At 40.1% G+C, this 23,208-nt stretch overlaps 1 protein-coding gene across 6 annotated transcripts in view; it reads right to left on the reverse strand.

Moving 5' to 3' along the window:
* GRIA4 (glutamate ionotropic receptor AMPA type subunit 4) overlaps positions 1–23,208 on the reverse strand; it is a 308,075-nt gene that overhangs the window by 197,996 nt on the left and 86,871 nt on the right. For all 6 annotated transcript variants that reach the window (XM_075061700.1, XM_075061699.1, XM_075061704.1 and 3 more), the window contains exon 3: positions 14,529–14,768. In XM_075061700.1, coding sequence (XP_074917801.1) covers positions 14,529–14,768 — 240 coding nt within the window. The remainder of the gene's footprint in view (positions 1–14,528; positions 14,769–23,208) is intronic.

A 23,208-nucleotide genomic window follows, 5' to 3' on the forward strand; every position in this document is an offset into this window, starting at 1 on the left:
CAATTAACCTGCTAAGAGTCAGGTGAGGCTGTTAAGCACCTGATTCTAATTAAGGCCCCTCTGATGCTATAAAAGGGCTCACTCCAGCCAGGCCAAAGGGAGCCAGGGGAGAGGAAGTGTGTGTGAGGAACTGGGAGCAAGAGGTGTGCAAGAAGCCGAGAGTAAGTAGGCATACGGCTGGAGGACTGAGAAGTCCAAGCATTATCAGACATCAGGAGGAAGGTCCGGTGGTGAGGACAAAGAAGGTGTTGGGAGGAGGCCATGGGGAAGTAGCCCAGGGAGTTGTAGTTGTTGTGCAACTGTTCCAGGAGGCACTCTAGACAGCTGCAGTCCATAGGGCCCTTGGCTGGAACCCGGATTAGAGGGTGGGCCCGGGTTCCCCCCAAACCTCCCAACTCCTGATAAAACACAGGAGGAATTGACTGGACTGTGGCTTCTACCAGAGAGGAATGTCTCTGGGCTGTTTGCTGACCCACAGGGTGAATTTGCGAGGTGAGCAAATCTGCCGATAAGAGCAGGACCCACCAAGGTAGAGGAGGAACTTTGCCACAGAACCTAAAAGCAAAGGATATCTAGAGGAGGCAAGAGAGTTCATGTTCAAGGTTCAGTGTGGGCAAATGATAGTTCCGAGTTGAGGAGAGAAATTGATATGGAGATGTGTTTGAGGATATTTCCTATATTAATTGATTTTATGGCTAGAAAGGACCATTATTATAAGCTCTTCTGAATGTCTGCCTAACTCAGGCTATGGATTTCATCGTGACTCTTGCTTCAAGCCCAGTCACTTGTGGTTGAACTAGGGGATATCTTTTCGCATTTTCATCTTTGACATATCTGGATGAAGAAATCTGAGATGAAACCACAAGTGTTTTGGTCAAGACAGGCACAGAGGATGGATGAGAAGAAGTCACTAATGGTACTAGAAGACAGATATCAAAACGTATATACTATTTATCAATTTAATTTTTCGGATAAATACTTCACAGAAAAGATTTCCTCCTCTTAAGGAAAATAATTAGTTGGTACCTCATCCAGTAGAAAATATATTTGTTATTCCAAGCAACACCTGCCGCCATCACTACCATTGGATGTATTTCTTTTAATTTAATTTCTTTGTCTAAGACAGCTTGGATTTAACCTGAGCATGAGCTGAAGTGGGCAGCATGAATTGACTTATTCTGCAGGTTGAAATACAAATTCTCAGATCAGATCCTCAAACTGGTATAAATCAACATTTCTCCACTGAATCAATAGAACTGATTTGGTTTATGCCAGTGGAGGCTCTTACTCCTTATATTGGCATAATCTTGTACAATTCCTACAGGGAACTATTGCAGTATTACATTGGTAACAGGTATTGCACAGACCTTTTTCATTAATGGAGCATCAATGTAGTGAAGATTACACAAAGTGTTCTACTGGAGCATATAGTCTGGCATATCATTACTATGAAAATACTCTGGATAGGAATTAACTTGATTTGCTCAACATTTCTTACCCTTTTTCCACTCCCATGAAATGGGGTCTCAGCTTAACAGTCTGGCCCTTGGAATGAAGCTATAGTGACTGATGTTTAGCTCTGGAAGGCCTCGGTTCAACCCCTGGCGTGCAGGCCACAGTAAGAGGCCATTTTGTTGGAGTCCATTTTGATCTGAACTCTTGTGGGCCTCAGCAGCTCAGGATAAACTACCTCTGTCCAGAATCACGATGTAACCTACAGGTCAGTGTGTTTTATGTGGCCTCCTTTGTACCCGAACCATGAGTGATATGAGTCCGTTAGAGCTTGAGAGCCTGACTCTTTAGCTCAAACTGTAAAGATTCTCATATTTAGCTCTGATATTGCCCAAGATGGCAGCTGTCACATAAACACTTTGATAAATGGAATGAAAGACTGACTAGGAACTTTGTAACTTATGTAACTCTGTATGTTTCTCTGAAATGCTACACTGCAGCCTTCCAACAGCAATTTTTTTTTTTCTGGTAAATCACAGTAGCCCGTGATATATCTGCCAGAATAACAGGTCACCAGGGAGATTATTTTTCCCTTTCTCCGATGGTTAAAAAACACAGTTGTCACAAAAATCAGTGCTCCTAGCCCCTTCTACAATATCACTACGTCTTGCACTTCAAGGGAATAGATAATAGAAAAGTAACTGTTCTCCCACGTTCTCACATTTTTAAAGGTAAAGTGGGAAAAAGAACACAAGACTTGAAGTCACAGAGAGACAAAGTCTGCTACATTTGCTATGCAAAAGTCACGGCAATGCGAGAAAGCTGGAAAAAGAGAGTAGCTCTCGTGTATACATTAGCACAAACAAACACACCCTTTTGATGCTATTACACCACTTTAAAGAATAGGAAGCAAAGTAATGCACAGATATATCATTCCCAAGTGGAGGGAAGTTCCAGACAAGGAAGGGTGTCTGCAGTTCAGAAAAGGGGACTTTATGTGACATCCAGATTTTAGCAGACAAGTGCTGATTTTATGTTATGTGTCTCTTTGATAATGTGTAGGTGCTACCACTATTACCCACAGTTGCTAACATTGGCTGCCATTTTGAGTATGGTATTTTTGTTGGTAAGGTTGGCAATTAGCCCAAATTGTTAGAGATTAGTTACCAGGGGACATGTGAAATTTGAATTACAAGTAACTACCTGTCTAGGATACATAACATTCTGCCCCAGCAATTACTCTGAGCTGCAGATTTAGTTTATAAAATAGCCCTTCAGAAAAGATTAAATCACTCACAAAGTTAGCAATTGTGAATGAGTACTTATATAAGGAAACAACAAGCTTTTGTTTTAAACACAAATATAACAATTTACAATAATTTCTTCCACCTGCAGATCTGATTTCTTAGGAGCATCCCTTAAAATGAAGGAATATTTTGCTTTTCACAGATTATTACATTTAATAAACAAATATTACCTTAGTCATGATTTTTAAGCAATCTGAGATCAGTATATTGCCCCCCTGCCACTTGATTTCATTAACCTAAATCAAATGATTTCATACACAAGCAGTTACATTTCTTAGCTGTTAATAACTCTTACAGGGTTAGAGAAAAGGACTCTAGTTGTTTAGTGCTTGGTTCAGAGATATCTTCCAACAGATATGCAGGAATGGGGAGTGTACCAAGAATCTCTCTGCCTCCTATCCAAACTGTGCCTCCTATACACACTTTGTGAATATATCATGCTGCTATGAATTATTCTCCTACCAAAATCTCCCCCATACATAACTGCCTAGCTCATCCAGCTCCTATCGTCCCTCTGGACCACAAACTCCAAAATGCCTTGGTTCTCAGCTATACTGGTGACAAGGCCAGAGCTGGACCTTGAATTTCTCTTAAAGGGCCAGCTCACCCAGCAACTACCCCCCAATAGATGTAGATATAAGTTTCCTTCACATCACCTCTATTTGGTGCCACACTGCCACTCAGCACACTTAGATCTACAAACTCACAATTAATGCTGTGCTTGCCATTCAAAATGCAAGTGGCGTTGGAAGAAAATGTAGGTGCTTTGCCACAAAGGGACTTCCTGCAGTGTCCAGGTGTGAATTAATATTAAAGGCCACAAAGGTAGCACTACAAAAGAGGGATTTTCAGCTTTCATTTATAACCAAAAGACCCCTTGTTAACTCTCCTTTCAGTTGCAAAATAATAGAGCCCTCAAACATTCATTGTAGTTGTGGAACAGAAGCAGCTGTTGGTGCCATTAACTGTAAGTATTAATGCAGAGGCAAAAGGAGCATCTGTAGTACTGTGGTCACCACTCAGTCACTTTAAATGTATCTAAGCATGGAAATCTTTTTTAAAATGGAACAGAGCAAACACAAAAAAATATTTGCATAGATACAAATGAAAATATGAATCAGCCATAATTACTGAGAGACATGACTTAAATATACCGCTGTTCCTCTGTCTGAGCAAATTGAGATGATCCACATTTATTCCTGCTGTAATTCCAAACAAGTCATTGGAATTACACCAGGGGTGAATTTGGCTAACACAGTGTGCACAAGATACATCAAGGTGAAGTACATAAAACTAGGAAGTTTTGAGTTTAAATGCTCATGCTTTTCTAGGCACTCTTGTCGATTTAAAAAAATGCCTGCATTGTATCTTATAATAACTTTGAACATTTATCCATAAACAGATAATGCTTCTCAAGAGACAAGTGAATTTTTCTAAATAAAAATGCATTTAGAAACATATAGTCACAAGTATTTATTTTACATTCAGCATTAATTTGGCACTATGTCTAGTTCTTGGCAGTGTCTACTATGCTCGCCTTTGTCTTCTACCGCTCTGTGCTCCAGGATTGAAGCCAACACCTGTGGCCATATAAAAGATTATGCACAGCAGCTGCAGGACTCAGATGTCCACAATGAAATAAATTTCTAAAGCAGACACATTTGGATGTGTGGCTGGCTTCCTTGTTTGACTCTTTTCTAGTCCTCTTTGGACGTCTGTAGGGCTGGGTGTTGTATCTATCAACTGTCTGACCTAAGCTTAGTGATAGCCTAGAATAGCCTCAAACATAGAAGAGAAGCTCATACTTACACTGGTCTAACTCTAGAGTCACTTCATTGAAGTCAACTGTGTTCTTTCAGATCTACACTGGTGTACACAATGGAATTAGTTCAGATGAACTCCAGTGTAAAAAAGAGCAGAATCTGGCCCAAAGATTATTAAACAAGCTGCAGCTGGTACCTAGTCAATAAATCACAGCACCAATTCTCCTGCAGTATTTCCTGCTTTGTAGAGAATTTATTTTGTACACTGAAGACATGTAGCTTTCTCACATTGATCTAGATATCCCAGATCCTTATTTAGGATCAAAGGATGGTAAAATACCTCTCTCGCCGCATATAGGATGTAGCATATAGGATGCAGAAATAACATTAGACATACTAGGTCAAGGGTACAAGAAAGCAACAGACAGTTCTTTTGTTTTTCAAGTAAATGACTTTCTTACTGTATTTTAGCTACTTTTTTGAACTACAGTAAACAGTTACAATTGATAAATTTCTATTTTTAAATAGATGTGGTGGATATGGAGGTAGCAACTCACTTATACAGACATGCCAGATTCAATAAAACTAAATGTTTTGAAGTTATTAGAATTAACCATTTGAAATAGAAATGCTATTTATCTAAACTATAGTAATGGAAAATATCAGCATCTCATTAGTTACATGGGTGCTGTCCCCTTGAAGTCAGTGTAATTGAGAGCAGAATTTGGCTAACAGTCTCTGATTAATCTAACATGTTGTCCCTGGCAGATCCTTAATGCAAACAAAGTGTCCTTGATGGATTTGATCCATAAATTCTGAAGTGCGCTTTTTAGATTTTAGCTTCTAATCCCTCAGGAAAACTTAGCGAGGTTTAAGGATCTGCCAGGGACAATGTATCAGATTCAAATCCTACCATCAGATCTACCAAATGGATCTTCGATCAATGACTTACAAGTATTTCAGAGTCTGAAAGAAATACATGAGCAAACCAATTTGGTGTCATTCATTTCAAACATGGGGATTGAGTAGAAGGGGAGGGTATTCTGTTCAATATGTCTGAGAAGATATTATTGAACACAAGTTATTTATGCAACCGGTATGGGTGTATTCCTGGACATTGTGATACAGGATGTGTGTGGCAGTGGACTGAAAGACCATGGGTGATACATTTGTTTGTCCATCTGTAACATGCCACTCCTTTTGAACTCACATGCTCTCCCTCAATCTTGCCCCTTCAGGTTGTCTTTCAAAGCTTTTTCTACTCCCCTAGGTGTGTCCCACTTCTTCTCAGCTCTGTCTTCCCTCTCCCTCCCCTTGGAAGATGTGCTCCTCCTATTGACATTAATTCCTAAGGAGGCAATCTTAGCCTAATATCTATATAAACACTCATTAGAATCTAAATGGCAGCTGTGGGTTACCTCAAAGTCACAGTTGAGACCATAGTGGAGTGAAGAGGGGCTACAGAACAACTATACTCCATCTTCCATGTGGAATTTTGGCTGACAGGCTGACTAACATTCTGCATTGACAATTCCGCTTCTCAGAGAGAAAATAAAGTGCATTCAGTGCCCTGTCAAATCTTCCAGCTGGCAGAGTAGAGAAGTGGGGTTATGGTCACATGTCCTGAACTACTTCTGTGCTGCCCAATTACTCTGTGGCTTGTCCCTATGTAATGCACAATTGTAGGTGGGAGGGAAGATACTTGTGCAGTCTCTTCCTCCCTTCCCTCTCCCCAAATTTATGTAACTGTGCAGGCCTCAGTGTTCATGAAAGCTTCCCCACATCGGGCCTTAGCATGGGGTTGGAGGAGTGCCAGACAAAATTCACTGCTGCATAAGCAGAAATATCACTGCTGAAGTCAATGGAACAGCAGCCCTTTAGCCACTAGGGAGTATAGCTTTCAGTATGATGTGAGAAAGTCATTTAGTTTTCATATTCATTCATTCATTGGTTTCCCTGTTGAGATTACTACGAAACATGTCAACAAAGGAAGGTTTCAATTGACTGGACCAGGACTGAAACCTGTAACTTATTTCAAATTTGCCCAAAAGAGCCAGATGATGGTCATGCTGAGTCTCTCATGATTTGGGATTGGTTGGAACTGGCTCACTACATATCAAGCCTCATCCTAAGCAAAGAAGACACTTACTCAATGAGGAAGGAAAGACAATAACAGAAAACACAAAGTGTTAAATGCTTTTCTTGATTCATTATTCACCAAAAAGGTTAGCAGTGATCAGACAATAACATCAGTTTAAATGGGGTAGAATGTGAAGCTAAAATAGGGAAAGAACATGTCAAGAATTACTTAGACAAGTTAGATGTCTTCAAGTCGGAAGGACCTGACAAAATACATCTTGGAACTGGCTGAAGGGATCCCTAAGCAATTAGCAATTGTCTTTGAGAACTCCTGGAGGACAGGAGAGATCTTAGAGAAAAAGAACAAATATAGTGTCTACTTATAAATAGAGGAATAAGGAAAACCCAGGGAATTATAGACCAGTCAGCTTAACTTTGGTACCCAGAAAGATAGTAGTACAAGTAATCAAACAATCAATTTGCACGCACATAGATAATGTGAGAAGTAACAGTCAACATGGATTTGTCAAGAACAAATCATGTTAAAACTAATATCTTTCTTTGACATGGTGTCATAAACAGATAGTTAAGGGTTAATGTCTCTTTTACCTGTAAAGGGTTAAGAAGCTCAGTGAACCTGGCTGACACCTGACCAAAGGACCAATCAGGGGACAAGATACTTTCAACTCTTGGTGGAGGGAAGTCTTTGTTTGTGCTGTTTTTTTTTTGTTCTTTGTTCTCTCTTGGAGCTAAGAGGGGCCAGACGTGCAACCAGATCTTTCTCCAATCTTTCTGAAATAGTCTCTCATGTTCAAAATAGTAAGTAATAGATAGAAAGTGGATTAGTCTTTATGCTTGTTTTCTTTATTTGCAAATGTGTATTTTGCTGGAAGGATATTTTACCTCTGTTTGCTGTAACTTGTATCTTAGGCTAGGGGGGAGGGAATCCCTCTAGTCTATATAAGCTGAACGTCCTGTAAACATTTTCCATCTTGATTTTACAGAGATAATTTTTATTTTTCCTTTCTTTAATTAAAGCTTTCTTTTTTCAGAACCTGATTGATTTTTTTCTTTGTGTAAGACTCAAGGGGATTGGGTCTGGACTCACCAGGGAGTGGTGGGGGGAGAGAAGTGGGGGGAAAGGTTAATTCCTCTCTGTTTTAGGATCCAAGGAGTTTGGATCAGCGTACCTCTCAGGGGAAGTTTGGGAGGGGGAAGGAGGGGGAATGGTTTATTTCTCTCTGTTTTAAGACCCAAGGGTTTTGGGTCTTGGGTCCCCCAGGGAAGATTTTTGGGGGACAGAAAGTGTACCAAAACACTATATTTTTGGTTGGTGGCAGCGCTATCAGATCTAAGCTAGGAATTAAGTTTAGAGGGGTACATGCAGGTCCCCACTTTCTGGATGCTAAAGTTCAAAGTGGGAATAATACCTTGACACATGGTAACATGTCTTGGGGATGGAGGGAAGCAGTAGTATCTCAACTTTAGTAAGGTTTTTGCTACTGTCTCACATGACCTTTTCATTAGCAAACAAGGAAAATATAGCCTAGATGAACCTACTATAAGGTGGGTGCACAACTGGTTGGAAAACTGTACTCAAAGAGTAGTTAGCAGTTCATAGTCAAGCTGACAAGGTGTATCAAGTGGGATCCCACAGGATCCATCCTCGGTCCAGTTCTATTTAATATAATCCTAAATGATTTGGATGAAGGCAGAGAGAGCACATGCATAACGTTTGTGGATGATACCAAGCTGAGAGGGGTTGCTCGTCTTTTAGAGGACAGGATTAGAATTCAAAATTACCTTGAATAACTTGAGACATTGTCTGAAATAAATAGGGTGAAATTCAATAAGGACAAATGCAAAGTACTGCAATTAGAAAGGACTAATCAGTTGCACAAATACAAAATGGGAAATGATTGCCTACGAAGGAATACTGAAGCAAAGGATCTCGGCGTTATCACAGATCATAGACTGTAATACAATACAACAATGTAATACTGTTGCAGAAAAACCCAACATTATTCTGGGATGTATTAGCAGGAGTCAACATGTCAGCAAGACATGAGAAGTATTTCTTTCACTCTATTCAGCATGAATAAGCCTCAACTGGAGAACTGTGTCCAGTTCTGGGCATCACACTTTGGGAGATAAACTGGAAAAATACAGAGGAGAGCAACAAAAATGATTAAAAGTCTAGAAAGCATGACCAACATGGAAAGATTGAAAAAATTGGATTTGTTTTCCGTAGAGAAAGGAAGACTGAGTGAGGATTTGATAGCAGGTTTCATTTACGTAAGAGGTTGTTAAAAGCAGGTTGATCAGTTGTTCTCCTTGTCCACTGAGGACAGGACAAAAAGTAATGGGTTTAAATTGCAGCAAGGGAGATTTAGGTTAGACAATGGGAAAAAAAACTCGCCGAACTGTAAGGGTAGTTAAGCACTGGAATAAATTGTGTAGGGAGGATGTGGAATATCCTTCACTGGAGGTTTTTAAGAACAGGTTAGATAAACATCTGTCAGGGATGGTCTAGATAATATTTAGTCCTGCCTCAGCGCAGGGGACTGGACTAGATGACCTGTTGAGGTGCCTTCCAATCTAAATTTCTATGATTCTATGTACATTCACAAGTAATCAATTTATCTGAACAGAAGGCTTTATTAAAATTCAAGATGTTTTCAGATAGCTCATAATAAACATAGCTGAAAATGTCAAAAATGTCTTCAACTGTGTTCCACCTCCTGCTAACATGAGAAAGTCAAGAGAAAAGGGCAGGAAAGGTAGAATTTACTTTATTTAATTTTTACACAATTTCAACAATTCTCTTATACTTATTTTGGCCTGAAATATTCACGTTATACTGACCAGAAGAAAATAAGCAGTGGAAAATAGCTGTGAGGCCACAGCCCGGAAGCATGTCAGGGTCATTGAGATTAAGGCCGGAAAGGCCCATTAGATCATCTAATCTGCCTGCTTGTATATAACAGGCCACCAATGTCCACACACTAAATCCAGCAATGGAAATGAGACCAAAATAAAGGAGACATACAGGAGACTAGACTATTATGTGCCACAGGCAGATAACAGGAGGGACCGAGGTACCCTGTGCTTCAGGCTCCTTCAGGGGCAGGAAAATATTTAAATGACGTATACACATATAATCCTGGCAAGAGACCTATGTGCTTAATTTGAAGCATGTGAATACTCCTATAAAGTCATCTGTACTACTCACTATGCTAAACCTATGCTAAAGTGCTTAGCTAGATCACAGCAAGAGTATATAGTGCCTTGCAGGTTAGAACCTATAGAAATAGCGACCATCTACCCTCTGGTATGTTTGGCAGTTCCCACTTCTTTCAGTGGAGTTGAATGTGCACATCTGAGAGATGAATTCAGCCCTTAGTTCTTCGGAGGGAGGGATAACTCAGTGGTTTGAGCATTGGCCTGCTAAACCCAGGGTTGCGAGTTCAATCCTTGAGGGGGCCAGTTGGGGATTGGTTCTGCTTTGAGCAGGGGGTTGGACTAGATGATCTCCTGAGGTCCCTTCCAACCCTAATGATCTATGATTCTATAGATTTAAAAGCCATCATCTGGAATACTGTGTGTGCCATAATTGCCACCCCATCTCAAAAAGGACAGGCAGAATTCTGGGGATGGAGAAGGGGAGAGTGTCAGACAAGGCTGATGAGAATGATTAGGGACAAGGAACAGCTACCATAAAGAGAGAGACTGAAAAGACTGGGATTGTTTACCCTAGAAAGGAGAGGAATTAGAGGTGATGTGGTAAAAATATATGAAATAACGAATACAATATACTCCCGATTTTCCAAATCCCTTTGATCTGAATCTCCACATTATCTGAATCCACCCCTTCTCCCCAGTGCTGGAGCCAAGAGATTCAGATAATGCAGAGGTTGAGACAACAGAACAGAGAGCCAAGGCTCCTGCAACAGCACAGGGAGGCCTCTGCAGCCCTGTTGTCATGTGAGAGAGTGAGTGGGGGCATGATGGCAGGGCTGGTGATACCCAGTCACCGCTGATGCCAGGTGCAGGGTAGACTCTCTGCAGGCTCTGCTCTGGCCTGCCAGAACTGCAGTCTCTTCTCCCACCCCCCCACCATGTCTTGTCCCTGCAATATTTGAGAGGGCAGGAGTAGCAGCACAGAGAGCCCTGGGCAGCCCTGCTGTCCTGGACATGAGTGAATGGGGGCTATGAGAGTGGAGCTGCAGAGGGCTCCCTAAACTGCCATTCCTGCCTTCTCGATTATCCAAACTCCTGACTAGCTGATGAATATCCATGGCTTGCATGCTAACTGGATAACTGGGAATATGCTGTATATAGAGAATATAGTTAGGAAACTTTCCTTATCCCTGTCTCATAACATAAGAAGAAGGGGACATTTGATAAAATTGAAAGGTGGCAAATTCAAAACTGTTTAAAGAAAATCTTTCTTTTTACATGTAATTAAACTGTGGAACTCATTGCCACAGGGTGGCATTGAGGTCAAGAATTCAGCAACAGTCAAAGAGGGACTAGATGTTCATAGAGATAATACAAATACCCAGAGTTTTAATAATTAATGCTGACAAGAAGCATATCGGAAGGGAGATAAAAACTCAGATTTCAGGAGTTAAAGCAACTGCTAATTATCAGCCATTAGGATGACACCTATATGGGGGGCAGATGCCTCCTGTGGAGTTTCTTCTGTCTTCCTCTGAAGCATCTAGTCCTGGACTTTGTTAGAGACAGGTTTCTAGACTAAATGGACCATTGGAATGGACCATTCTGGAAATTGCCATGTACCTATAATTTCCTTATATATCAATACCTTCAGCTTCCTAATAATTTTTCTCATTTTTCTGAATTCCATCAAGAAAGTAGAATTTTTTGCTAGTAAAATAATAATTATAATAAAAATGATCTGGGTATCTAACAGTATTCTCGGTATGGGCCCACTTGTGTTATACTCAGAAGAGTTCTGCTACTAAATATTCAGTCCAGAGGCACGATGCCATTTTTGGCTGAAGTGATGCATTACAAGTTCACTAGATCTTTTGAAGCATGTCTATTCTCTATGTACTCTATGCTCCTGCCAATGAGTAATGGTTTCAGATTATTTTTCTCCAGATATATCAATGCACATGTTTCCAGGTTGTTATTGACATATCAGTATTTGTATTCTCTCTAGATGTCTTAACGCTGTTTATATCTGCCTTAACTATTGGTTGCAACATCTCCCCATTTGCTGTAGTGTCCTGATTTTCATTAAGATGATATCTCCAAACTCATTCAGATTTTCAGTAAAGATGCTAAATAAGGCCAGAACTAGGACAACTCCTTACAGTCTCTGACCAGCCAACTCACCCTAACTCAACAGATTTCCTCAAGGCACAATCTTGTCTTTATTGTCCTTCAGCTTCATTTGACAGTGCTTTTCTCCAAGTTAATGTGAATGAATTTTCTTCAATAAAATGTTGCTAGACACTATATGGGATGATTTACTAACACCTATATGTATTATTAACCAGAAGCTGTTGCTCCATAATTAAAGTGAAGTCACTTTCCCATTATTAGACTGATTTTCAAACACCCAGTCCCAGGACAAAGGAGGAAAGGCGATGCTGGGCTATGGACGGGGACGAACAAAGTCTCTTTTCCATGCTGTATACATTTCGCACCACTATAATAAAAACAATGTCTGCAAATAAAAATTTAGGGGATCCAGCCTGATTCCCACTGCCATACAGCCCTTCAGAGCTCTAGCCTCTTCCAAATTACACCACCCATCTACATTTTATTCTCTATGCTTAAAGAGATGGAGCCGACTTATGCTCTCTGTTACACCATTATAAGCCTCATAACTCCATTTATTTTAGCGGTGTTTCTCCAGATTTACATCCTTTAAACTGAGAGCAGAATTCATCTCTGTCTCTTTAGATTTACTCATTCTTTGCCATATCTTGGCTATGCATCATTATTTCAATGAAGCTTGTCTTCTGTTATGAAATGATGGTGAAAATAATTTGGTAACAATATGGTTTTGTGAATTTTCTTATGGAAAAATATGCCATCTTTAAGAGTCATCTTCTCCACAGCTGACCAAAACATCTACAGATGAAAAGATTCATTTTCTTTTTTTCCTACATTAAACAGCAGCAACAACAAAAAACAAATCTACTGTTCTGATGTTTCAAGCTTCTCCAGAACCATATCCCCACCCTGCCAGCAGACAAATATGTCATCTCTATATCAAAGATACACTGGTGATTTCAAAGTTGCTGAGCTCAGTGCCTTAAGAATAATTTGCTAAGCATATTGTTATAAATGAAGTTCTCAAACTGACCTTGGTGTGACATTGAGTGCTTGAGAATGGTGTCTATCTAATTAAGTATGTGAAGTAAAGATGAATCGGGTGAATGTAGGTTGTGGACTTTTGCCTCATTAATGTCGTTGGTTTATTGAATGGAACATTGTTGCACTTCTCTGTTATTGTTCTTTAGTCTGATCCTGGATCACAAAACAGATTTTAATTTGGTAAGATTTACAATTTGAAATGACTCCACACTTACTACAGTAGTTCTCAGAACTTCATTCCTGAGATGCACAAAAGGGCAAAAAGTGTCATCAGCAGGCGGGATCAAACCTGAGACCTCTGGAGCTTAGTAAATGAGCCTCTACAGCATGAGCGAAAAGACAACTGACTGTTAACTAAGACTGTAGAGCAGAGTCATTTTATCTCTCTCTCTAAGTAGTCTCAGTGCCACTAGATGGGACAGAACACCACACCCAGGAGGTGTGCGTGTTACACTAGATCTATTCAGACCAAATAAAGAATGATGGAAAAGCTTGAACCCACTTCTTGGTGTATATTATTAATTTTGGCCCAACTACAGGTTTCAGGCAATACTGAATTAAGCTCAGAATTCACTAAAACATAGGGATTGTCTACTTAGGTAAACTGACAGGTACTGCGGTAGTGGAATAATTATTTCTCTGTAGCTCTGCTGGTCAATTTCCCCATGTAGACAAGCTCATAACACAAAGAGAAAAGTCCAGCCTCTCACATGGACGCCTACTCACTACGGGCCAAATCCTGGCCCCACTCACAAAGTGTAGGGGTGAAGGGCTCTACCAACAGGATGAATGCCAGGATTGTGGACGATTCTAACATGATTCTAACATGCCCTCTGATATTCTCTATCTGTGTATAAATAGGCACTTCTGCTACAAATGGTACCATCTTTCAAAGCAATGTACAATTATAAGGAGATGCTACGTTGTGGATGGGCTGTGATGGATTTTATAAGGTACATGAGAAAGAAGAGGACATGATATGCTGCTCTGCACTCTCCCAGGCATGTGCCCCCCCCACACCCCCCCCGTGTAGGGGCCCCTGTTACATCAACATACCTCCTCTGTCCCAGCACAGAGGGATACAGTCACCCTGGATGAACCCTCCACTACCTGGTTCTCCCCTATGGTGATACACAATGGGCCAGACACTGATCTCAGGTTCTACCAATGTGAATCCAGAGGAACTCCAATGACTTAAATGGGATGATTCTAGATTTATGTTGTGGTCACTGAGGTCAAAGATTATTGCCAGGTGAGTAGAGTTGGAGACATAAAAGAAGCTTTAATTTTGAATTCGTTTTATCAGTCTGTGTATGCAGGACATTAATATCACTTAAAACATTTTTGCCTTTTAAATTTAGAGCTACAGCTCAGTACAGCATATTACATAATATACACATTTAGTGCTCAACACTTACAGATGGAGGAATTCTTCCTTTAGCTGCAGAGCCACTCAAATTATTTCAGTCCAATGAACTTTATTTTATTTTCAAAATGCTTAACACAATATAAAGATGCACAGGTGTCACAACAGTCAAACAAACCAAAGTGAAAAGAAAGGTTTGCTACTTACCCCGATCTGTGTCATAAAGGAAGACAAAACGGTTCCATTCATAATGATCCAGCAAACTTAGAAGAGCTCCCCGTAAAGATGGTCGCAGCTGCAGCACAAACTGGCTCTCACCCTCTGTGGGGAAACTTGGCGTGATGAGGGAGATGTGCAAGGCGCTGCAGAATGAGGTCAAGGTATGTACTGATCTCTTATCATACAATCCAAAAATGGCAAAAACTCCTCTAGAGTACTGGGAGCAAACTGCAACAGAACAAAACACACTTCAACTAGTAACAAAACTTTTCAACAAACATATTTTATACATATAATTTTCCAGCATTTATATCTGAAAATTCTTATTTATTTGGTCTTATCTATTTAAATCTATGTAAGCAACCTCACTTTTTATATGGATTTGTTTTTTAAACAAAACAGCATCAAACCTTTTGGACGCACTTGACTATAAATGATAATTTATCTCTGGCTTTTTGTTCTAATTAAAACAGCATGTATGAATTAAATAAGAAATTAACATTTTACATTCAAAGGAAAAGTCAATCTGCAGTATCTTAAGTTGCGAATGATATGCTTGTTATTACGAACTACATGCCATTCTACCTGTATTTTTCTCTGATTTATATCAATTCTTCAGGCAACTCTGAGCATTTATTTTATTTTACATGGAAAATGAGGTTGTGCTTTGTGGCAGTCTTTCTTTTTTTCCCCCTTCATCATATCAATTTCGCTGTAAGCAGAAGTTCATTGTAACCAAAAATAAAAACTTGAACATTGTGAATTGAAACCATAAGACTTTTATTTTCCTTCTCCATAAATTGAGCCGTTCTCTACCTTAGAGCTTCATCCTTACATATGCTGAATAGCAACTTACTCCATGAATGCTCCCACTGACTTGCTAGTTCACTTCTAGAAAAAGGTATTAACTCAGCATAAGCAAGGACTTCGGACTCTTGCTGAAAATAATCTCTCTCTATGCTCTGCCAACCTTTGAATGATCAGACAAATGATTTTCAATGCATATTCTGATTTGCTGATAGGCCCTCTCAGGGCCCTAAGCAAAGCCCATTGAAGTCAACTGAAAGACTATCATTGACGTCAACAGACTTTGGATCAGGCCATTAATGATCCATGCACATGAAGAGACATGGCTGGTGAGATAAAGGCAGCTGGAACACTAAGAGTTAGCTAGCTGAGTTTGCAAGTGAAGGAAAGCAGGAATTTAGCGTTGTATATTGTAGTTCTTTCCTTTCCTTAATCTGCAGGTACTCAACAAGGGAGAACCTGCAAAGAGAGAAAAACAGTGTGTTGCCCTGCCACCACTGCTAATTCTTCCTCTGCCTGCACCTATAGTCCCCCTGCTGGGTGGAGAATGCTAGCTGACTACAGCAGTACCAGAGAAAGAAGAAGAACTGGCTGCTCTGCAAGGAATAGAGTGGCTGCTGGCCACCTCAGGCAGTAGATGGTGCTCTGACCCCACCCAAATCCCCCATCTGTGTGGTCAAGAACAGATATGCTGTACTGGCAACCAAGAGGTGAGGAGTAGATCTCAATGGCTGAGGAGAAGGAGCCACCTGCACCCAAGGCTGGAAGGCGCACAGCCACCTCACCTAACAGGAGAAGGTGTAGCGTACTGGTGGTTGGGGACTTCCTTCTGAGAGGGACAGAGACATCCATCTGCCAATCTGACATGATGTACTGGGAGGCATAGTGCATGCCTGGAGCTAGATTCCAAAATATTAAGGAAAGGTTGCCCAGACTCATACATCACTCTGATCACTACCCCATGCTTCTCGTCCATGTTGGCACAAATGGTACTGCCACATATGACCCTGAGCAGATCAGCAATTACTACATGGCTCTGGAAACAAGGTTGAAGGATTCAGAGGTCCTGAATTCTGGTCCATCCTCCTGGTTGAGGGTAAAGACCCAGGGAGGGATATGTGCATCCTAGAAATGAATGCATGGCTATGCAAGATGACAGATGATGACAGGAGGATTTTGGTTTCCTTGACCATGGGATGTTGTTACAGGAAGGTGGTTTGCTGGGAAGAGACGGAGTCCACTTGAACAAGAAGGGGTAAAGCAACTTTGCGCACCAACTCACCAACTTAATGAGGAGGGCTTTAAGCTAGGTTCAAAGGGGGCAGGTGACAAACAGTGTATGCCTTCTACTTAGTGGGGAAGGAGAGCTAATAACTAATGACATCAATAAGGCTGTGGAGTTTAATGCCTATCTTCACTGGAAAAGATAATGCTGACCAGTTACTCAATACAATTAAATATTAACAAGGGGGATGGAACACAAGCCAAAATAGGGAAAGAGCAGGTTAAAGAATATTTAGATAAGTTAAGTTGGCAGGGCCTGGTGAAATTCTTCCTAGGTTGCCTAAGGAACTAGCTGAAGCAATCTTGAAACTTTAAGCAATTATCTTTGAGAACTTATGGATGATGTGTGAGGTCCCAGAGAACTGGAAAAGGGCAAACATATTTTAAAAAGGGGAACAAAGAGGGCCTGGGGAATTGTAGATCAGTCAGCCTAACTTTGATTACTGGAAAGATACTGAAATAAATTATTAATCAATCATTTTGTAAGCACCTAGTGGATAATAAGGTTGGTCGTAAGGAATAGCCAGCATGGATTTGTTAAGAACAAATCATAATAAACCAACATAATTTTCTTCTTTGACAGGATTACTGGTCTACTGGATTGGAAGAAGCAGTAGATGTGATATATCTTGATTTTTGAGTCTCACATAATATTTTGTAAAGCAAATGAGGAAAATGAGGTCTAGATGAAATTACTGTAAGATGGGTGCACAACTGGTTGAAAGACCATACTCACAGAGTAGTTATCAATGGTTCTCTGTGAAACTGGGAGGGCATATCTAGTGAGATCTCATGGGGTCAGTGGTGAGTTGGATACTATTCAGTATTTTCATTAATGACTTAGATAATAGAGTGGATAGCATGCTCATAAAATTTGCAAATGACACCAAGCTGGGAGGAGTTGCAAGCACTTTGGAGGACAGGATTAAAATTCAAAACAATCTTGACAAATTAAAGAACTGGTTTGAATTTAACAAGATGAAATTCAACAAAGATAAGTGAAACTCTTTGAATTTAGGAAGTAAAAATCAAATGCACACTTACAAAATGCTCAACAAATTAGTTAGGTGGTAGTACTGTTGAAGAGGATCTGAGGATTACAGTGGATCACAAATTGAATATGAGTCAGCAATGGGATGCAGTTGTGATAAAGGCTAATATCATTCTGGGTGTATTAACAGGAGTGTAGTATGTCAGACATGAGCGGTAATTGTTCTGATCTACTCAGTACTTGTGAGGCCTCAGCTTGAGTATTGTGTCCAATTCTGGGTACCACACTTTAGGAAAGATGTGGACAAATTGGAGAGCAAGAAAAAAAATAAAAGGTTTAGAAAACCTGACCTATGAGGAAAGGTTAGCACACTGGACATGTTTAATCTCAAAAAGAGAAGACTGAGGGAGGACCTGACAACGGTCTTCAAATATGTTAAGGGCTGTTATAAAGAAGATGATGATCAATTATTTTCCATTTCCACTGAACGTAGGATGAAGCAATGGGCTAAATTTGCAGCAAGGGAGATTTAGGTTAGATATTAAGAAAAACTTTCTAACTATAAGGGGAAACAAATTCTGGAATAGGTTTCTCAGGGAGGTTGTGGAATTCCCATCATTGGAGGTTTTAAGAACATCAATGATGGTGTTTACTTGGTCTACTAGGTTTACTTAGTCCTGCCTCAACACAGGGGGCTGGACTTGATGACCTTATGAGGTCCCTTCCAACACTACATTTCTAGGATTCTTTGAAACCAGTCCATGCAGCTACTTTCTCTGGATAATAGTTCTTCACTAGCAATTTATTACAGCCAAAATGAATACTTTCCTACTCTTGCATTATAAGAAAAAACAACAATGTACCGTAACTGATACATAATCATTATAATTGTTATATATCCCAGAATCACAGAAGTTACAGAAAGGAACAGTCAATTAGACCATCAAGTCAATTTTTCTGTAGTATATACTCAGTTATTTTTCTGTGCTACATAAACAAACCTTTGTTTCTTACAAGGACATTGAAAGAGCAAATTAGGAATTAGGTAGTAGCATTCTTGCGGCCTTCATTGTCTTCTATGTTTCAGAAGCCACCAGAACCCAGCGTGTGTGTGTGTGTGTGTGTGTGTGTATTTGAAATAATTTCCACAGCACTGAAAATATTTTGTCTTCAGTGTTGTATAGTATTTAGCCTGATTCTCCTAGTGTACGTGTGAAGTAGCTCCACTGAAAGAAATGGAGTGTAAAAAATAGAGTTTCACCAGTGAAAAACCTGTGTAAACAGAAAGGAAAATTGCAAGCTCAGACAAATGTGTAACTGTATAATGTGCTCAGACAATCGTGTAGCTGTATAATGCCCAGCTCAGTGATCTCTCTCCACTACCTCCCTTCCCCCAGTCTTAGTTGGAGTTTTCAGGTGCTAATGCAATACAAATAATAAAAATAAATAGATTTTTGCAAGCTGGCACTTTATTCCATCACTGCTACAAACCTGATATATGGACTTTGCAATCACTTGTATGTATATGATTCCTTAACCATTTTAATGCTCTTTTTCTTTTCTTTTATGAATAAATCCTTAGATTTTAGTTATAAAGGACTGACATCATAATGTTAATGGGTAAGATCTGAGTTATATATTGACCTGGCTAACGGCTGATCCCTTGGGGTTGGAAGACCTCTATATCGGATGAAATTGGTTTTCAGTAACCACTCATGGGATGGTTCACCAACTACACATGGGAGCATTAACTTGAAAAAAGGACATTCTTTGAAACAAATATTTTTATAATTGTTTTGTCTTGATATGGCTGAGCTCGCTATTAAAATTTCTGAACACATTTGTGTTTATTTTTCATAGGATAGCCCTACATATATTTTCTTTTTTCTAACCTCTCTGTTTTCTTCATCATATCCCTTCACCTCGACTGAATGGATCTTTCTGGAACATGATTTCTGCTTCTGGTATCAGATATATGAACAATGAAGCTACAAAATATATGCTAAGTGGGCGAATTTCATCCCTGGTTTAAACTCCATTTGCCTCGAAGTTATACCACGTAAGAATTTCGCACATTACTTCAAAAATATGCTTGGCCTGTGGGCTGGTTTAGGATACTAATCCTAAAATACATTGCTACAATCTAATATTTAACAAATAGCCACTGTACTAAGACTGCTGTAATGAGGGACCTCCATCAATTAAATAGACATAAAATGGATAGGAACATAATAGAGAAAAATGGTGTCAGAGAAAATGGGTAGATGAAGCCCTTACATCTTCTTGAGGACTAGTCTAATGTCTTATGAACTGCCTTGAGGATGAGAGTATCTTGGTCTGAAATGGCCAAGAAGAAAGGTGAAACAGATAAATTGGGGATGGAAGAAGGGAATTTCATGTTTTTTTATTTATTTACAGGTTTATTGATTGTGTTTGATAAAACATATGCCTATCATAATCCTGAACATTTTGCTGTTATGCTGAATTCCTTCTCTCCACCCTTTGTCCTTGTCTTTTATATTATATATTCTTCAAGAAAGGACATGCATCTTCCTCTGAACGTGGAAAGCTCTTTTTGAGTGCCACCTCAACTAAATACATTAATAATAATACAGTAAAACAATAATGATAATGATAAATGTGGGCAGGGAGAGGCTAAATTAAGAGGCCTTTGCCAAAAAATAAATTTAATAAATATTTGACCTATCAAAGTTTCACCTCCTACAATGTAACTTCATTCAGTGGATAAAGTCTTGGGATGGAAATCAGAGATAGGTTCTATTCCCACCTTTGCCACTGACCTACTTTGTGACCTGAAGCAAGTCATTTCACATCAGTTTCATCTCCCACCCTCTGTCTGCCTTGTCTATTTAGATTATAAATAGTTCAGGGTAGGTTCAGTTTTTCCCATGAGTTTGTCTGTGTTTAACAAACTGAGATATCTATCTCAGTTGGGAACTGTATGTGCTACTTAATATAATGTATTAATAAAATTTATTATTGTCATTAATAAATTAATAGTCTGTTAATCTGTATCCACAAAAACAACTAGGAGTCTGGTGGCACCTTAAAGACTAACAGATTTATTTGGGAATAAGCTTGCATGGGTAAACACCCTACTTCTTCATATGTTTTTTTTAACATTAAGTAATATTTTGTGGACTATGCCTTATAATTCTGTGGTGAAAGCCCTGATACTACACCCACTTAAACATTAGAACATAAGAACAGCCATACTGGGTCAGACCAAAGGTCTATCTAGCCGAGTATCCTGTCTTCCGACAGTGGCCAATGCCAGGTGCCCTAGAGGGAATGAATAGAACAGGTAATCATCAAGTGAGCCATCCCCTGTCACCCATTCCCAGCTTCTGGCAAACAGGGGCTAGGGACACCATCCCTGCCCATCCTGGCTAATAGCCATTGATGGACCTATGCTCCATAAATTTATCTAGTTCTTTTTTTGTCACATTTATTTAACTAGGCATGTCCATGTCAACAGCACTACTCATGCACATTAAGTTAAACATATTCTTAAGTATTACAGGAATGCATCCTTAGGAAGTGCTACTTAAAGATCAGTATATGGATTGACAACAGCTCTTTTCACCAAAACGTTAGGTCTCAAAAATCTACATGAATATCTTTTACATTTAACCCAGAGCAATATACCTCATGCAACTATAACTTCACCCCATGACTGGCTTACCAGTTCATTTAAACATACTCTCTTACAAACACTGAAACCCTCAGTTTAGTGGGCTAGATCATACAGTAATTTGGAAATGTGATACAGCATGACCAGAGGGCAGCAGGAGAGGGTTAGAAGGGAACCTTATTCCCTGTAAGGGGAAGAAAGTTTGCTATAGATTAATTAGAGCACCTGAAGCCAATTAGATCACCTGAAGCCAATTAGAGCACCTGAAGCCAGTCACATGATAAAAACCCCTGCTTCAATCAGACAGTGTGGGAGTTGGAGCAGAAAACAGTTTGAAGGGAAGCAGAGGACAGTTTGAAGAAGTGCTGCGGTGAGCTAAGAAGTCCAAGACCCTAGGTAAAGGGGCACCTGGCTTGTACAGAGGGAGGGCAGGAAGCCCCCCAACAAGCTGAAGGGCAGGAGAGGGAAGTATCCCAGGGGAAGGAAGTGTCAGTTCAAGTGGTTTACCACTATCCTCAGGGCCCCTGGGCTGGGACCTGGAGTAGAGGGTGGGCCCAGGACTAGGACACTAGTGGGGCAGTTAACATTCCACTGCAGGGGCAAGAAATGGTGCCCTGAACCCTCCCCAAAGAAGAGAAAGCATGAGACCCATCAAAATAGTGCTGGCAATTTGCCACAGAAAGTTCAGTTTTATTTACATAAGTGCAGATGTGGGAACATATTGCAAAGCAAGCAACAAATGTGTTACATATTTTAATTATTAAGTGTCCACAACTAATTCTTGTGGATTATCTCTGAAACACTATTTCTATTAAGACAATTCATGAAGTAGTTAAAACTTACAATGCGTTAATTGTACATTCAATAGAAATGGAAATTAAATGAGCTGCAAATTAGATTTTAGTAAAAAAATTGTACAATCAATTTCAACATTGTAATATAGTATTTTATCTAAATTATATAGACAATTTATTTAAAATTGTTTATACTGGGTGATATCTAGGGGAACAGGAAAGGAGAGGCCCTCCCATTTGTGCAGACACTTATGTGATCAGATGGCTGAAGTCCTTCTCATCCTTGGTAAGGATGCAAAATCCACCCCCTTACTACAGAACAAACTAGAGAAAATTCTGAACATGATCCACAGTCCATTGAAATCAATGAGAGTTTGTCCACTGACTTCAGTGGCCTTTGGAACTGGCCTTTTGTTAAGTGCCTCTCAGACAGATGTCTCTCCCCTCCTACAGCTGCGTGTAGCAGGCTTTTTTGTGGTGAGGCAACCAGACACAAATGGCCATCACAAGTGCTGACAACTCACACTTCCAGCTGAAGAATTGAAAGCAAGTTAGATTTTCCAAAATTTCTGTGAAGAAAATTGCAACAACCTTAAAGCACTTTCCAACAGAAGCATTTTGTATGTAAACTGCAAATAATTTTAATTCAAGGAGCTACTTTTACAAAAGGAAACATTTTCCACTGAGTCTATTTTTAAAATTACTTGATAGAACGACTTTCTCTCTAAGATGTGCTTCAGCTCCTCTACCTGGTAGAACCACTCTGCTCCAGGGCCGCCCAAAGGATTCAGAGGGCCTGGAGTCTTCGGCAGCAGGGGGCCCCCACTTTGGCGGTAATTCAGCGGCGGGAGGTCCTTCAGCTCCGGGACCCAATGCCAAAGTGCCCTGAAGACCCATGGCGGGGCCCCTCCACCGCTGAATTACCACCAAAGCAGGACCCACTGCTGAAGTGCCAGGTCTTCAGCAGTAATTCGGCAGCGGGGGGTTGTGGTAATCTAGCCTCCCAGTCCCAGACCTGAACTTTAGCGTTCACAATCTGGTCCTGTCCCAAACCTGGACTTTTGCGTCCAAAATCTGGGGGCTTACCTGAAACTCCCCCAAGCTTACTACCAGCTTGGATATTCTCACTGCCACCAG

The sequence above is a fragment of the Chelonoidis abingdonii genome, chromosome 1, assembly GCF_003597395.2.
Source record: "Chelonoidis abingdonii isolate Lonesome George chromosome 1, CheloAbing_2.0, whole genome shotgun sequence".
Classification (NCBI taxonomy): Eukaryota; Metazoa; Chordata; order Testudines; family Testudinidae; genus Chelonoidis; species Chelonoidis abingdonii.